General features: G+C 41.0%; 1 protein-coding gene across 19 annotated transcripts in view; it reads left to right on the forward strand.

The window, feature by feature from the left end:
• RBMS3 (RNA binding motif single stranded interacting protein 3) overlaps positions 1-18,546 on the forward strand; it is a 1,620,164-nt gene that overhangs the window by 1,067,154 nt on the left and 534,464 nt on the right. For all 19 annotated transcript variants that reach the window (XM_051858893.3, XM_089331200.1, XM_070072889.2 and 16 more), the window contains one exon: positions 5,526-5,584. In XM_051858893.3, the coding sequence (XP_051714853.1) occupies positions 5,526-5,584 (59 nt within the window). The remainder of the gene's footprint in view (positions 1-5,525; positions 5,585-18,546) is intronic.

Below are 18,546 nucleotides of genomic sequence, written 5' to 3' on the forward strand. Positions count from 1 at the left end.
ACAGTCTGCAGTCAGGACTGGCATTTGACAAATATTTGCTGTAAAATACCAGGCAGTTAATACTAATGTTTCAGGGGCCGGCACTGTGGTGTAGGGGGTAAGGCTGCTTCCTGCAGTGCCAGCATCCCATATGGGTGCTGGTTCCAGTACTGGCTGATCCACTTCTGATCCAGCTTTCTGCTATTGCCATGGAAAGCAGAAGATGATGGCCCAAGTCCTTGAGCCCCTGCACCCATGTGGGAGACCTGGAAGAAGCTCCTGGCTCCTGGCTTTAGATTAGCACAGCTCTGGCTGTTGTGGCCACTTGGGGTGTGAACCAGTGGATGGAAGACTTTCTCTCTCTCTCTCTGCCTCTCCTGCTCTGTGCAACTCTGCCTCTCAAATAAATAAATAAATATTTTTTTTTTTTTAAAAAGAAAAAGTAGGCTGGCTCTGCGGCTCACTAGTCTGATCCTCTGCCTTGTGGTGCCGGTACTCTGGGTTCTAGTCCCGGTCGGGGCGCCGGATTCTGTCCCAGTTGCTCCTCTTCCAGTCCAGCTCTCTGCTGTGGCCCGGGAGTGCAGTGGAGGATGGCCCAAGTGCTTGGGCCCTGCACCTGCATGGGAGACCAGGAGGAGGCACTTGGCTCCTGGCTTCGGATCGGCGCAGTACGCCGGCCATAGCAGCCACTTGGGGGGTGAACTAACGGAAGGAAGACCTTTCTCTTTGTCTCTCTCTCTCTTACTGTCTAACTCTGCCTGTCAAAAAAAAAAAAAAAAAGAAGAAGAAGAAGAAGTAGAGCAGTCAGGATTCGGACCAACGCTCTTATATGAGATGCTGGTGTCCTACATGGAGGCTTCTCCTGCCGCATCATAGTGCCGGCCCCCAAAATAGCTAATCTTTTAAATAGTACTCTTGGCCAGCGCCATGGCTCACTATGCTAATCCTCTGCCTGTAGCACCGGCACCCCGGGTTCTAGTCCCGGTCGGGGCACTGGATTCTGTCCCAGTTGCTCCTCTTCCAGTCCAGCTCTCTGCTGTGGCCCGGGAAGGCAGTGGAGGATGGCCCAAGTGCTTGGGCCCTGCACCCTCATGGGAGACCAGGAGGAAGCACCTGGCTCCTGGCTTTGGACCGGCACAGCTGCCATTTAGGGGGTGAACCAATGGAAGGAAGATCTTTCTCTCTGTCTCTCTCTGCCTGTCAAAAATAAATTAAAAAATAAAAAAATAGTACTCTTAAAAAGTGGTTGTATTTGGGGGCCGGCGCCATGGCCACTAGGTTAATCCTCCACCTGCACCCACATGAGAGACCATGGAGAAGCACCTGGCTCCTGATTTTGGATCAGCTCAGCTCCAGCCATTGCGGCCATTTGGGGAGTGAACCAGGGGAGGGAGGACTTTTCTCTCTGTCTCTCCCTCCCAGTGTCTATAACTCTACCTGTCAAATAAATAAATAAATAAAATCATTTGAGGAATGTATGAGCACATAAAATAGTTGGTGAATAGGTAGACGTGATACAGAATTGTCTACTTGTATGTTAAAAATATCCTTGTAATGTGGTATTAGGGCCTGGCCATATTGACTAGAGAAGGCTCACATGGAAAGAATTATGGTTTGAATATGTTCACTTCATTTATTTGTTTTCCCCTCTCCCCCAAGTTCAAACCCCCAAGGAAGTTGGCAGTGGATAGCATTTGATCTGTTCTTGCTGTAGGAAATGAAAGGATAGAGAAGTGAATTGGATTTGTCTGACTGCTTCTGGGGCCGGGAGGCACATGGGACCAGTGCTCAGGTGTCTACTTCCAGGCCTCTCTGTGTAATTTGGTCTCAGATTTTCTCTTATATCAGATTTTGCTTTCCACCCGTGGGTGGCATAGTTGAAGGAAAACTTTATGCGGGTTCTTGAGCTGAACTCTAAAAGGGGAAGAGTAAATGAGAGTATATAAATTTAGGAATACCTTTGATCTCAGGGTTTTTGTTTTGTTTTTCTTCGGCATAAGCAAAATATGTAGTTTTAATCTGCCTCGTGGTTTCTTCTACTGTATTAGTTTACTTTGACGAAAGCTTCAGTAACAGAGTTAATATAAGTCTTCAAGGCCTATTATATTGGTTTTTTGTGTGTGTTCATGTTGGTCCAAGTCTACAAATTGTCTGAACTTTATTTACCTTTGTCCGGTGTTGACTTTGCGGATCATGAAGAATAAAGCACAGTCATGCAGAAAGTCCTCTTTGTCATTGTGAGAGTTCAGACATGACTGTAACCAGTGGCCCATTAAGTACCTTCTCTTGTTCAAAGCATTTTATAGCTTTGCAAAATAAGTGTTAATAGAATGTTGTTGTAACTCAGCCAAGGAGGGGAATTCCTGTAACTCTAAACAGAGGAGAAACTGTCAAGCGTGCTGTGTTGCGGGGTTGTTTCGTGACATAGTGCTATTAGAATGTAAGACCTGCTGTATACCTAGGAATAGGGAAATCAAAAAATTTCACCTGGAGCTAACGCTCTGGCTTAGTAGGTTAAGCTGCCATCTGCGGTGCCAGCATCCCATATGGGTGGTGGTTCATGTCCTAAGTGTTCCACTTCCAATCCAGCTCCCTGCTAATGCACCTGGGAAACCACAGAATATGGTCCAAGTATCAGGCACCTGCAGCCACATGGGAGACTCGGATGAAGCCCCTGGCTCCTGGCTTTGGACTGGCCAATCCCTGGCTGCTGCAGTCATTTGGGGAGTGAACCTGCATATGGAAGAGTCTCTCTGTCTCTCCCTCTCTCTCTGTAACTTTGACTTTTAAATAAATATATAAAAATTGCAGAGTTTGGTTTCTTAAAATTCTTATTTATTTTATTTATTCGAAATAAAGAATGAGAGAGAGAGGGAGAGAGATCTTCCATCAACTGTTTCACTCCCCAAATGGCTGCAACTGCCATGTTGGGCCAGACTGAGGCCAGGGGCCTGGTCTACCATGTGGATGGCAGGGACTCAGGTACGTGACCATTACCTGCTCTGTGTGTGTGTGTGTGTGTGTGTGGTGCTAGCGCTCGCAAAAGCATGTGTGTTCTTGTGGAATGCAATTGTTTCTTGGTGACTTTTAAAGGGGAACTTTATTTCTCAAAAAGTTTTACAGTTCTTTTGATTTTATGAAAGTTTTGTTTTATAAAATTGCATTCCACAAGAATTCATTTCCCTGGTTTTTTTTTTTTTTTCAAAACTGATAGCCATTTTTTGCATATGCTACATTAAATAAAGTCGAGGATTTCCTTGTACTGTTGACATAAAAGGACAGTTTGCACACTCTCGGTCAGCAATCTAGTTGTGAAATGTAATTCACTCTGCCATACTGTAATTTTTCATTTCAACTTTTCAAGACAACTCAATTTTGGTTTAGAAAATACTTACATTAAAACTTTAGGAGTAGATTTACAAATAATTAAGAAGGATTTCTGTCTTAAGAGTTTGTATTCCTGATATGAAATTGTAACAAATGTTTTCAATTCCTTTTATTTTTCTGCTTTTTGCCTTTTACATTCGCAGTGCTTTGTGTGGAAAAAGAAGTTTGAGCCAATTTCTCTTTCTTTTCTCTCTCTGGTAATAGTGTAAAATGATACGAGACCACATCAATATGTTCATGAAAAATGAAAATAACAGGTATATTTATTTTGTTGCCAAAATACCTAAAATCCAGACAAATTAGACGTGTCTTCAAAAAGTTCATAGAAATGCATGTTATAAAAAAAACTGTGTACACATTTCAAAATTTTCTTGCACCAAAGTAAACACATTTTCAATGAAAATTTTATGAACCATTTGAAGAACCCATATACAATGTTGCAAATGTTTATTTGCCTGAATAGGCCAAAGTAAGTAATTATTTTTATTTATTTATTTATTTTTTGACAAGCAGAGTTAGGCAGTGAGAGAGAGAGAGAAACAGAGAGAAAGGTCTTCCTTCCATTGGTTCACCCCCCAAGTGGCCGCTACGACCTGAGCTTTGTGGCCGGCACGCTCGCTGCGCCATTCCAAAGCTAGGAGCCAGGTGCTTCCTCCTGGTCTCCCACGCAGGTACAGGAGCCCAAGCACTTGGGCCATCCTCCACTGCCTTCCCAGGCCACAGCAGAGAGCTGGCCTGGAAGAGGAGCAACTGGGACAGAATCTGGCGCCCTGACCGGGACTAGAACCCGGGGTGCTGACGCCGCAGGTGGAGGATTAGCCTAGTGAGCCGCGGCACCGCCCAGTAAGTAATTATTCTAGCTAATTAATAAGTAGGATTGTAGGTATCATGAATTATTGTCTATTACAGAGATTGTTCAAATATGATTTTATATTGCTGGGCATTTTCCCAACAGTGAAATTCTTAAGATATCTAAAGTATGGAAGAGAGGTATGAATGTGTTTCTTAAAAAGTGGAAATGATAAAGTCTTGGAGATTTTTAGAGGGAGTAAGTTTGTATGGTAAAAGGGATGAGGTAATAGAAATTTTGGTAATACTAAACCAACAAGAAAACTTTGTCGACGTGAGTGTTTGTGTGCTAAGGGTACTGTGAAATGTAATGAAATTCTTAACATTAAAAATATCAGTCTAAATTGTCAATGTAAATTGCCTTTTCACAAAACACTTCACTTGCCAAATGTTTTAGCTGAAGGTTTTCACAATATATGTTATAATGTTGTAAGTTGTCCTTCGATTTCTCATCTGGCTCTAAAATTTCCAAGGACTGGAGGCATTTGCGCAGAGCGGTTAACAGGGAGAGAGGAACCAGAAGACAAGCTAACCTTTAATGAGTTTCTATCCCATAACAGTCCCTCTTCTAGCACTTTAGGCATGCCTGATTTACCCCCCACAGCAACCTTTTCAGTGAGACAATATCATCTTCCTATTACATATTTATAAATACATTTATATCACTGTAGATAAATGATAATCTAAAACATAATTTAAAGAAGCATATTTAAATCAATACAGATGAAGACGTGAAGCACAAAGCCCATGTGACTTGTCCAAATACCTGTATCTCGGCCGATTGCAGTTTGAGCCATGGCATTTTGGTGCCACAGCATATCCCATTAACTGCATTTTTATCTGAAGTTCAATATATGAATTCCCAAGTTTATGACATCTGATGGAAGCAGGAGATGTGATTTACGCAGCTTCTTGTTTCTTTAGATGGAAAAACTGTGGCCTGGAGCAGTTGTGTTACACGGCTCAGGGTCACTCTGCCTAGTAAGAGTCCGCACAGGAACAAGCCCTGGTCAGCCCGTGCTCTCCTCCAGGAACCCACAGCTTGCCCTTTGCTCTGATCACACGCGCATCCAACCTCCTTTCTGGCCGCCTGTGACAGCACCGCAGCTTATGTGTTTCTGTGGGGAAGCATATTCCTAAGGTATAATGAAGAACCGATGAGGGAGATCAGCCAGGTGGGACACGGGAACAGACCTTGTTTGCTTGGTTTATTCAAGCTCAACTGTGTGTGCCCCGATGTTCATTAAGGTGTTTTAAACATCTTCATTGGGTTATAATAATAATATGGTTTTTTTCTCTCTCTCTTTCAGGTATGGAAAAATCGTATCCACAAAGGCAATTCTTGACAAAAACACCAATCAGTGCAAAGGTATGTGTAAGGGCTTCTGCACCAGCGCTCTTGTGTTTGTCATTCGATTGGTGGTTCCTGCACACGGAGGTCCCGACACCAGCTGCACAGTGATCACAATGTACAGTGTACGGCAATCCTCTTTAATAATGCTGATGCTTTGATGAGTTGTATTTCTAGTAAAATTGCTCATTAATTTTTTTCATTAACAAACAAAATGAAAATCACAAATCAGAACAAGTATCAAATTGCTTCAGCATAAAACTAAATTACCTCCTAACAACTCTGGGTTGTCTGATTTGAATGATATCATCAGTGATGCAAATTGATTTCCTATATAACAATGAGAGAAACTCTGGGGAAAACTTTCCCATGCAAAGCACGTTTTAATTTCTCTGTTCTTTAAAGCTTTAGCAACATTAGTTGACTAGGAATGAGTTTACTGATGGGCCCATTGTATCTAAGCTTCAGCCATAACTATCTCCTAGGATTTCAAAGTTGGTATCTTATTAAGTCGGGCTTTGTATCCCCTGGAAATATGTCTGAAGTCATTTGAGCATGTCTGTGGCTTATGTTTCTTCATGTCTGAGAATCCCATCCACTTTTAAAAATTGCATTAACTTATTTGTGAAATATATATGGTCTCTCTTGCATGACTCAGTTCTTCCTGGGAAATTGCAATGTTTTTGTAACATGTGTTAGCTGTTATTCTTAATCCAGTCATTACTGTAATACTGAAATCAAGAAGTGCGGTAGCCTAAATACTGTCACAATTTCATGTGCTAATACAATGTGCACAAGTATTAGGAACTAGCACACATCCATTTCTCTATATATCTTAAACTCCCTGAGTAATGGTAGTCAAATTGAATTCAGCAGTTGAAATAGAAATCCTCTCGTGTCTCCTGTAAATTTAGAAATGTACTAGACACTCCAAGACAAAGAATAATATGATGTAGTTCTGACCATATAAGAGTTTCACTTCTATTTGAAAAGAAACCAAAACATGAATTATAATACTCCTATTACTTATATCAATTACTGTTGGAGTGTAGCATAGAGATCCCTTTTTGGGGAATGAAATTTAGAAAGGAAAGGCAGAATAAATGGGTTTGGGAAAGACTGATACTGAGGAGAAGGGGTTTCAGAAGGTAATTGAGTAGACAGTGATCACATCTGTGGGAAGGAGGAAGAGATCAGGATTTTAGAAGCTTTAAAAATGTTGTCAGTTTGAACTTAATGCTCTATGTAATATAGACCCTTTTTTGAGCATTCAAAATATGATTCTATATGTGTTTTAGAAAAGTTATTTCAGCAAAAGTGAGTGAAATTGAATTACAAGGAGAAAAAAATGGAGACTAAAGAAATTTGGGTTTTAAGGTTAAAGTTCAAGAGGAATATAAGGAGAGAGTCTCCCTGGCACCTCTGGCATAGTGGAAAAGTGGTGACCGTGAGAGTTTTCAAGGCAGAAATGGTTTTTCTCTATAAAGGCGAAAGAGAAGGATGAATGAAATGAAGGTCTTCATCTTGAACTTTGCTGAGCAGGGAAGATGGCTTTGCCATTTACTGAGGGAAGAAGTCCAGAAGAGTAGCAGTAGGTTTGGAGGGGGGTGATAAATTGAGTATTGCACATAATCAGGTAGGGGCCCTGAAGTAGCCTCCATGTGGGAGCTGTCAAAGATGAATCTGCAAGCAATCTCACTGCTACTGGGATGACAGGAATGGAGAAATAATGGAGAGTGATACCCGGGGTCTGCACAACACGGGGGAAATGAAGGTTGGTTGGCTACACAATTGGGGAGTGTGAATTCTCACTTGGAGATTTTAGGTAGCAGGGAAGCAATACCAAGGAAGAAACAAAGAAAGTCCACTGGAAGAAAGACAAAACTTGAGAGGGCTACAAGATAAATATTGCCCTTAGGGCAAACTGGGTAATTATTAGAAACATGAAAATTAAAACAGTTTGCAGTGATGGTTTATATTTACTCGAATAGCAAACATTAGATCATGTAGGCCCTCTAATGCTAGTTGCTATGAAACTGGTTCATCCATTCCTCATTAATACCATGCTAAATTGGAAGCACCCCCAAAAACATCAGTGTGGAAAAGGCAATAAATGACTCACTCTTGGTACTAGTTATTCCACTGAGAATAGTGTTGCAAATATTTTATTCGAATACATTAGTAAGAAATACATAGAAGTACACAACTTTGAGGTTTCTTTCATTCTGTATACTGGGAAAAAATGTAGAAAAGGTACAAATTCTAGCCTATGGCACGTACACAACTGTTGTATAGTTATTGAAAGGTAGCCATAAGAACTAGACTTTGTCAACTGCTAGAAAATATTCATTATATGAAGTTAAATCAATATAGGAGAATGCAAAATATTGTGTGCAGTAAATTATGGAGTTATGTAAATATTTGAGAGTCAGTATTGTTTTGCTTAAGACTGTGGAAGAGCCAGCCTGCCTGGTTTGAAGATGGCCTCACCACCTAATAGCTGTGTAAATAGTCAATTACTCAACCTTACTGGGCCTCCGCTTCCAATCTATAAAATGGTAATAATAATAGGGCCTCACTTAAAGAGTATTGTAATAGTAAATGAGTTAATACATGAAAAACGTACATTACTTTTTATAATGTACTGGCTATATTAATCAAGGCAGAAATGTTTATGTTAATGTAGGTTATGAGTGACATATTATTCTTACCTTAACACAACTGCAGATCTGTTTTGTTGTCTTTCTAGACGGAAAGAAATACAACTCTTGGAAAATTTGAGTCTCTTATAATTATGTTTATATTTTGGTTTCTCATTCTATAAAACCTGAGTAACTAATAAGTAGGTATTTATTCATGAAAAATATTACCAATGAAAATAGGAAAGAATTAAAAGAGAATACTATTCTTTTTTCTTTAAATATTGGGCAGAAGTTGAGTTCCTCCTGACTCATGCTTTCTTTTTTTTTTTAAGCTGTGTAAAAAAAAAAAAAAGGCAGAGAATTACACAGGAAGAGAGAGAGAGAGAGAGAGAGAGAGAGAGAATCTTCCACTCACTGGTTCACTCTCCCAATGGCTTCAGCGGCTACCAGGAGCCTGAAACTCCATCTGGGTCACCCACGTGTGTGGCAGGGACCAAAGCACATGGACCATATTCTACTGGTTTTCCAGGTGTATCAGCAGGGAGGTGGATCAGAAGCAGATCAGCTTGGACTTGAATGGGCTCTCTCATGGATGCTAGCATTGCAGGTGGTGGTTTCACACTCTGTGTCACAGTGCAGGACCCTGACTGTTGCTCTCTTAAGGAAAGGAATTTAAGGGTGTGTGAGGTGGCTTTGTTAAACACAATCTGTAACAGCAGCAAGCCTGTCCTTAGGGAACACAAATTGAATTTGGTCTTTTTGGAGACACTTGCATTTCCAGTCATTTGCAACTTTGCCTCTACATCAAGGCTATGCAGTTAAAACGAACTGTTATGAAGAAAAGGATGTATTCATGTTTGTCTTTAAATGTCATATAAATTCAGTTTTTCATGAGCTGTAGAACATGTAGCATGCTAGATGCATGGCAGTATATACAAGATTTGAGAAAGCACATATACTAGTAAAGAGAAAAAGAATCAAAATTAACCTTGATGTATTAACCAACAGACTCTAATTCTTTTCTCGAAACTGAAAGAAAGACTTTTGTTCCTCCTGCATCCCATAGATACCTTGTAAGTTATTGGCAGTAGTCAGGCCGAGATAAACACCCTCACTTCTCTGTGCCAGAAGCCGTCATGGCGACCTCCTTCAACATCACCTCTGATTTTCAAGATTATTCTCTCTTGGGTGGTGGCTGCAGCAGCTTTCACTCTGTATAATATGGCAGCATAAAACAAAACAGTCACCATCAGGCCAAAAATGACCAGAAATTGCTGAACAAAGTGGGCAATAGCTCCAGATGGGGAGTAATGAAAAACAGACCACAGTTCATTCCCGTGTTCAAGCACAAGGATTAAATAGTAAATTGTACAAGTCACGGAGGTTTGTACTGCTTTGTTTATTTATTTATTTTGTATCTCCCCTCGTGTTTTCCTCCTGGGTCCGGTGTATTTGCTAATTTAAAAAGTCAGGGAATATTAACTAAAAGAAGCTATTGAAAGCAAGGTGCAAATCTGAAGTGAATTTACTTGTCTCTGCCTTTTCCTGCATTTTAGGCTTGGCTTCCCTGTTCTTCCCACCTCCTAACCCCATTTTTTTCTGACAAGCTGTGTGTTGAGAGCAGAGGGAATGAGTAATGGATATTCCATAGAAAGTTTCCATGCCTAATAGCCATGGGATATAAGAGTAGTAAGAGTGTGCCAAATGTACCAGCTCACTTCTAAGAGTTTGAACGACTCCCATCTGCCTTTGTTGTCACAGGCTGGTTGAATTATAGTTACGGAAGCTTATGTTGCCTCTGACATTTGTTTGGGCTCTTGAAATCAAAGTTAAAGACAAGGATGCAAAAGTTCTGAAATCATCCACGAAGTATATCATTGATTTATTATTAAATCAAATCTTAAGTTGTCATTTCTTCTGTAAAGGAAATAATTCTGCACACTATGCATATTTATAGAGAAGGATAGAGCCCACCTAGAGGGTTTCAGTGAGGGGAGTGACTTTGCTATTGGACTGAATCTATTTAGTGGTTTTAGATTCAAACTCACGCAATAGTACATTAGGGGCCAGTGCCGTGGCTCACTTGGATAATCCTCCGCCTGAGGTGCCAGCATCCCATATGGGTGCAGGTTCTAGTCCCGGCTGCTCCTCTTCCAGTCCAGCTCTCTGCTGTGGCCCAGGAAGGCAGTGGATGATGGCCCAAGTCCGTGGGCCCTGCACCCGCATGGGAGACCAGGAGGAAGCACCTGGCTCCTGGCTTCAGTTCTGCGCAGCACCGGCCGTGGTAGCCATTTGGAAGGTGAACCAATGGAAGGAAGACCTTTCTCTCTGTCTCTCTCTCTCTCACTGTCTAACTCATCTGTCAACTAAAAAAAAAATAAAACAAATAGAACATTAGATTGTTAACATACTTCTAGGTAGTTTTGTATGAGATCATACATTTGTGTGAATTTAGAATTTTAATTTTAGATATTTTCTTCCTATGTACTGACAGGGAGTATTGATATAGCAATGAGGGAATGGCGGACTTATGTGTTAAAGCCCACGAGGGAGGGTGGAGATTACATTTTGTCAGATTTTTAGGTATAGTCACTGTGGAAGACGAGGTAGCTCCCGAGATCAATCCTAACAGATGCGTCTCACATGCATGCGGTAGAACAGAATTGCTGCCACGAGTGGAGCTATTCAGTCCCAGCAGAGAGGAAACCTGCTCTGAGCTGGCTCACATGGAAACCAAGTCAAGGAGGAAACCAAACACCACAGAGAGACAGCCTCTTTCTAGTACCTTTTATTTCCTGTAAGAAGTGCAAACTAAAATAAATGTTCTGTGAGATTTATGAGTCTGAGGAATTACATTTTGAGAGGAATAAGCACCTCCACCAGGTGGGCTCACAGTCTACTGAGCAAGATGCTCATGAAATAAAATGGTCTGAAAAACACAGTGATTCCATTTTCAAATCATGAGATTAGGTGACTGGAAGAAAAAAGACAAAATAGTTGTGTTTTATACAACTGAATTTCCCTTTGGAATATGAGGTGTGTGATATTTCCCCAACCTTCTTCAGTGGCTTTCTCTCTAATGTATTCTGGTATTGGGCTCACAACTAGTGACAAGAAATAAATATATGAACATATGTTTGCTAAATTTGGTATTGTTACTAGCTTTTGTTTTCATCTCAGAAAAAGACTAGTTTCTGTAGGGACTTTGGGCTAACATTGCATCAAGTTTATTTAGAACTTTCCGGGGCTGGTGCCATGGTGCACTGGGTTAACCCTCCACCTGCGGCGCCAGCATCCCATATGGATGCCCGTTCTAGTCCTGGCTGCTCCTCTTCCAGTCCAGCTCTCTGCCGTGGCCCGGGAGGGCAGCGGAGGATGGCCCACATGCTTGGGCCCTGCACCCGCATGGGAGACAAGGAAGAAGCTCCTGGCTCCTGGCTTCGGATCGGTGCAGCTCCGGCCATTGCGGCCATTTGGGGAGTGAACCAACGGAGGGAAGACCTTTCTCTCTGTCTCTCTCTCTCTCTCTCTCACTGTCTGTAACGCTACCTGTCAAATAAATAAATAAATAAGAACTTTCCTGTAGTACTTTTTAGCACAGAATTTTCAGCCTGAACCTCTTTTGAGAAAATGCTCAACTGTATAATCTTATACGCAGAGCAAGGAAAGAGTGTCCACTTTGATGGTTAATGTTCTTCATTTGTTATTTTCAACACAAGCAAGCAACTCTTACTGAAGATCATTCCACTGTCAAAAAAGCATCCTCCTAAATGCGGTATTTCAATACCAGGGCATTAAACTTTGTGGAGGATTATCTCATTATTAGAATGGTGTTAACTTGGAAAAGTCTTTGAAATGAATGTGACACAAAATAGGTACTTAGAGCATGTTTTGGAAGTCATACAGTTACATGTATTTCTTCAACAGTATTTTATTGCTAGATACTTGTGATCACCATTAATATATGTGTTAGGCAATAGTAAAACTATCCATAAACATTACATATAGCAGGCAGTGTTGCTGTTTTATGCATAAATTTGTATTTGATAGCATTTAATAATTTAACCTACTTCCCTAACACTTTTGCACATGCACACTTGATATGATTGTATTGAGAGCAAAATCTGAAGAATCGTGCAGTGTAAAATGGCTTACAAAGAAAGGATAGTGTTATTTTGCTTTCACCACAATGTATGTTTACAGTAAACTATTTTCAATTGGCAATGACATTTGTCTTAATTATTTGAGAGGCAGAGAGAGAAAGACAGACATAAAGAGCTCCCATCTGCTGGTTCACTCCCCAAATGCCCACAGTGGCCATGGCCGGGTCTACGAGCCATAAACTCCTCAGTCCAGGACTCTCTTGTCAGTACCAGGATCTCAATCACTTGGGCCAACAATGGTTTTTCCCCAGTGTCTGCATCAGCAGGGAGTTGAAATCAGGAGAGAAGCCATGTGTCACACCCAGACACTATAAGACGGGATACAGAAGTTTTAACCGGTGTCTTAACCACTAGGCAAATGCTTATCATGCTCCGCTAAGATTTTATGATTATATGGGTAATATATACAAGGGGTATTCAAAAAGATCATGGAAAATAGAATTAAAAGGTAAATTGGGGCCAGTGCTGTAGCGCAGTGGGTTAACGCCCTGGCCTGAAGCGCCGGCATCCCATATGGGCCCGGGTTCTAATCCCGGCTGTTCCACTTCCAATCCAGCTCTCTGCTATGGCCTGGGAAAGCAGTAGAAGATGGCCCAAGTCTTTGGGCCCCTGCACCCATGTGGGAGACCCAGAAGAAGCTCCTGGCTCCTGGCTTTGGATCGGTGCAGCCCCAGCCATTGCGGCCATCTGGGGAGTGAACCAGCAGATGGAAGACCTCTCTCTCTGTCTCTACCTCCCTCTGTAACTCTGTCCTTCAAATAAATAAAATAAATCTTAAAAAAAAGAATTAAAAGGTAAACTGATATTGGTGCAAAAAAATTGATACTTAAGTTAATAAATGTAGGATATTCAAAACACATACAAAAATGTCTGGTATGAAAAAACTGCATATATTTAAAATTTTACAAAGAAGGAAGTATTTTTAAAGTCCATTTCCACAAACTATTTGAAGTATCCTTGTAATTAGTGTAATGTAGAAGATATGTAATACACAAATATGATATGAGTTTTTAACTCATTCAAATTAATTTAAATTTGCAATGCTAGAAAATAAATAACCTTCCAAATATAAAAAAGACAGCCCTTCTAGGATTTCCCAGTTGAAGTCCATATCATGAAAATCTCTAAGTAGTTGCCTTAGTTTTCTTAGACCAGTTACATAACATCTCTGTTTCCTCAGCCTTCAAATGAGGTGATTTATATCTGTAATGCAAAAAAGTAATTTCAGAACTCCCCACAAGGATGTTTTTAGGTGCCTGGCACATACATCGGGTAGTTGTCTCTATGGCATTGGAGTGAGATTTCCTCTCGTAAAACCATCTCATCTGGAGCTCCTACATATTTTGCATAATTCAGTGCAGTTCTGGCTACATCGTAAGTGTTGAAGGAATGTGTGCTTCATGAGTTGGCATGTTTGTGGAGACCGGCTCTGTGGATAGCAAATAGTACTTCACTAATGTTTCTTACATTTTGGGGTTGGCTATGTGATAGCCCTCAGGATTTTGCAGGGCCTGTGAACCTGATGTCTTTGAGAAAAAACACATTCCATCACAGTGGCAGGTGGTCGGATTCATTCTAATTGAGTTGGATGGGTTCTGAAAAAAACAAAAATGTTTCTTTGTTCACCCTTTGTTATGCTGTGCACTCTGTAATGTTGTTTAACCAGTGCAAAGATAAAAAGCAAGAAGAAAAGAGCCTCAAAATTCTTTCTTAGTTTGTGAAACCACCATTCAGTCAAAGAATATATTCAAGTCACGGTCATTAGTCATTTGATTTGGTGCTTGTTGTGATTATTAACTTATTGGTTGATCATATCACTTGGAAAATAACTGTATTTTCCTTCCTTTAGTAGATATATAAGAACTGTTGAGTATGAAAGGGAAAAACTCATGTACATTAGCTAAAAAAGTACACACACCGAGCCGGCGCCGTGGCTCAATAGGCTAATCCTCCACCTTGCGGCGCCGGCACACCGGGTTCTAGTCCCGGTTGGGGTGCCGGATTCTGTCCCGGTTGCCCCTCTTCCAGGCCAGCTCTCTGCTATGGCCAGGGAGTGCAGTGGAGGATGGCCCAGGTGCTTGGGCCCTGCACCCCATGGGAGACCAGGAAAAGCACCTGGCTCCTGGCTCCTGCCAGGATCAGCGCGGTGCGCCGGCTGCAGCGGCGGCCATTGGAGGGTGAACCAGCGGCAAAGGAAGACCTTTCTCTCTCTGTCTCTCTCTCACTGTCCACTCTGCCTGTCAAAAAAAAAAAAAAAAAAAAAAAAAAAAGTACACACACCACCACTACCACCACACTCTCAGAGCTTGTCCATTATGGGAAGAAAATGAGTTGAAATTAGAGATTTAGGGAAGCAACTGTCCAAAAACACACACACTGAGATTTTGGCTTAATGTTTTTTGTTTTGTTTGTTTGTTTGTTTTTTATTTTTGACAGAAAGAGTTAGGCAGTGAGAGAGAGAGAGAAACAGAGAGAAAGGTCTTCCTTTGCCGTTGGTTCACCCCCCAAGTGGCCGCTACGGCCAGGGCGTGTTGCGGCCAGTGTGCTGCACCGATCCAAAGCCTAGAGCCAGGTGCTTCCTCCTGGTCTCCCATGCGGGTGCAGGGCCCAAGGACCTGGGCCATCCTCCACTGCCACAGCAAAGAGCCGGACTGGAAGAGGAGCAACCGGGACAGAATCCGGCGCCCCGACCAGGACTAGAACCCGGTGTGCCGGCGCCGCAGGTGGAGGATTAGCCTATTGAGCCACTGTGCTGGCCTGGGCTTAATGTTAACATGAAAAATAACTACCTTTGAGATACACTGAATGGAATCAAGTGGCAAAATTCATAAGAAATATAAGGCACTTTGAAATTTATGTCTTTGGTTCAATTTTGCTATAATTAATGAATTACAAATTGAAAGGATGAATAAAAAAACTTACTTTTCTGAAAAGAAGAATGATGTAGAATTTGGAATCTCAGTTAAAAAAAAAAAAAAAGCTTAAAACACTTTGGTTTCAAAGTTTCAAAAGGGCCCTGGGAGATTTTTGAGTGATAAGGGATCCGAATTCAGAAAATCCCTGATTTCACATGTAAGATATAAAGACATTATTAGTAATACTATATCTCTTTATAGGGAAACAGATGATGAAATTGAAAATTATTTAACAGGAGGAAAACTTACATCAATGATTTTCATATGAAAAACAGTGTTTCTCCTGAACTGTCTTAATATTTAACTATCATTTTGAACCAAACAAGAGTAACTCCTAGTGAAATTTAAATATAACAAATGACTCTCACACTGTTATCACATTTGTTATACATATATACTTGCATCTGCATGTGTATCAGGGGTTAAGATATTTATAATACACTTTTTTTCTAAAAAGGTTCTAAAAATTGTCATATGAAGGTTTACCTCAAAGTCTGTTTTAATTGAAGAAAATGTATTTTTTTAAAACTAGCTTGAAATAAAATCTCCATAGTAATTAAGTATCTGTTGTGTTACCTAACCGAAAGAATTCCTGGTGAAGTTTTGCTGCCTTAGATAGTGGGTAGAATCTTTGTGGTTTCCTTGTCTTGTGAGAAATACTGTAAGACAAATAATAATGAGTTAACATTATATGTACATTTATCAAATAATTGCTTATTTAGGCACTATTAAAATGTGCATGTTTGAAATCTGTGTGAAAAGATAACTTTTCTACTTTATATCATTTTGCTCTTATTTGCCACTGATTCTGTCTATCGTTCCTCTTTATGGTCTTCAAAAAATTACTAGTATGAGCCAATTCTCTGGCTCTATTTCCTATAGGGAATTTAAAAAAAAAAAATCATATGACATGTGTCTTTCCAGATAACATGGTTCTAGTTTAAAAGTGACCTTGTGTAGAAAATAAAAAGCCAGCATGGTACAGGAACTGGTGAAATTATCAGACATTGTGGCAAGTCAGAGTGTAATTTATCTGTCTGGGAGGAAGACTGGTGACACTTCTGTTAACATACAATCCTTTGTAGCTTCAAAGGTCAGCCTAATCAACATAATGTCTACCAACCTTTTTACCTTGTGTTCTCCATCTAGACTCCCTTAAGCAGAAGAGCATTCTTTGCAGCTTACCAACCAGTCAGTCTACCCATGGACCCAACAGAATAGAATTAAGGACTTAAGGGGAAAAAAGAGAGAGGGAGAAAGGAAGGAAGGAAGAGAGGGAGGGAGGGAGGGAGGAAGGGAATCCCAATGGCAGGGGTCAGGAGAGGAACCTTTTCGTTTAGTTTGCCCAGGAGAGAATCCTTGCTTAATCATGTAAGCAGTGAATGATTTTATGATGAGCGTTGGAGTACTCAGAAACATGATAGTGGTTGTGGGAGCATGAGATGGATTTTAACTAATATGATATGCAACTCAACCCTCATCAAACAGTTGTTCAGCGTACTGCATCTAGAAGTCTCAGAACATTCCTATAATTCACCCGAAGAGTTAAATTGAACTCATTGAGCAGAGGAATGTTGTTTGGCTTCAGTACTGCCTGAAGTATCTATAGGAGGAGGCCTTTCAGGGTAGCCTTGTATTGTCTTACAAGAGCCACCTTGACTCACTTGTGTTCCTGCTTGGCAAGTGCATCTTTGTTTTATTTTTTTTATTTTTTTTAATTTAAAAAAGTTTTTTTTGACAGGCAGAGTTAAGACAGTGAGAGAGAGACAGAGAGAAAGGTCTTCCTTTTTCCGTTGGTTCAACCCCCGCCCCAAGTGGCTGCTACAGCCGGCGCTGCGCCGATCCAAAGCCAGGAGCCAGGTGCTTCTCCTGGTCTCCCATGGGGTGCAGGGCCCAAGCACTTGGGCCATCCTCCACTGCACTCCCTGGCCACAGCAGAGAGCTGGCCTGGAAGAGGAGCAACCGGGACAGAATCCGGTGCCCCGACCGGGACTAGAACCCCAGTGTGCTGGCGCCGCAGGTGGAGGATTAGCCTAGTGAGCCGCGGCGCCGGCCGGCAAGTGCATCTTTGACTTTTGATAACTCACATCGCTGTTGGGTGTGTGTCAGTAACTAAGAGAATCACTGTCCCCATTTTACACAAGAGAACACACGCTGGAGATGCAGTATATGACAACCGTCATGTACTGAGCATCCCAACATGAGCCTTCCCACTTCCAAACCTAGTTCTCTCCACTATTTGACTCTATCTCACAAAATATTTTTGTAAATAAAAGTAAATGATTCTGAATGCTATTAATGACAAACAGAACCACACTCAATATTTCGAGATTTTATGAAGCAGACAGAGTGAAAGAGACTACAGTCTTTCCTACCTACCTACTTCCATGCCATTATAATTAGAATTGATTACAGGTTCAACTTTTGTTTCACTTAACTTTTTTTTCACTTAATATAACTATAAAAATGGAGATTTTTGCTTTGGTAGCCTAGGCTGCTTTTTTTTAAAATATTTTAACATTTTCTTTTTGCATTTTGAGAATAGTCTTTTGCTAACTTAAATTTCACACTTGTTATGTTGACAAATACATCACCTTCTATCTGTGTTTATTTTAATGTGAGCAGCAGTGTGTTAATTTTAAGTGGGAAATCGCCTCAGAATTATGGGGTGGGTGGGAAGACAGAGGGGTCTGATCAGTTCTCTGCCTCTCAGTTCTCAGAATGACACATGTGCTTTCTAAGGTCTCTGTGGTAGAGGGTCAAAGCAAATGATCTCCTTTGTCTGATTTAAGCTCTCTTTGGCTTGCCTCCCATGTTTTCTCACTGGGGAGAAGGTTAAGACCTTGAGAGAAGTCACTCCATCCCAATTACTTATCCAGGCTCCCTTTTTCTTTAAATAGCTTGCACTTAGTTGTGGAGAGTGTTTTGAGGTCATTATCTTCTTGACGGATGAACCCAGGGATAAAGAACTATTTTCTGTTTGGACTCTAAAGGCATGATACAGTTTAGTCCCAAAGACATTTCACATTTTGAATTTATCCAGGAACTCATTCTTGAATCAAACCATCCCAATGCTCACCAAGGACAGTTTTTCCTTTTTCAACCCCCATCTGCATAATTTCCCATTGTCTGTAACTCTAACCTAAGGCTGCCCACATCTCTTTCCTTTCTGTGCCTTAAGGAAACCATGTGAGTACTTTTGCCTATTTCTCTGACACATGCTTTTAACTTCATGTTTTCTTTCTTTCTTCTCACTCTAA

The sequence above is a fragment of the Oryctolagus cuniculus genome, chromosome 4, assembly GCF_051225735.1.
Source record: "Oryctolagus cuniculus isolate XC-2025 breed Fujian yellow rabbit chromosome 4, ASM5122573v1, whole genome shotgun sequence".
Lineage (NCBI taxonomy): Eukaryota > Metazoa > Chordata > Mammalia > Lagomorpha > Leporidae > Oryctolagus > Oryctolagus cuniculus.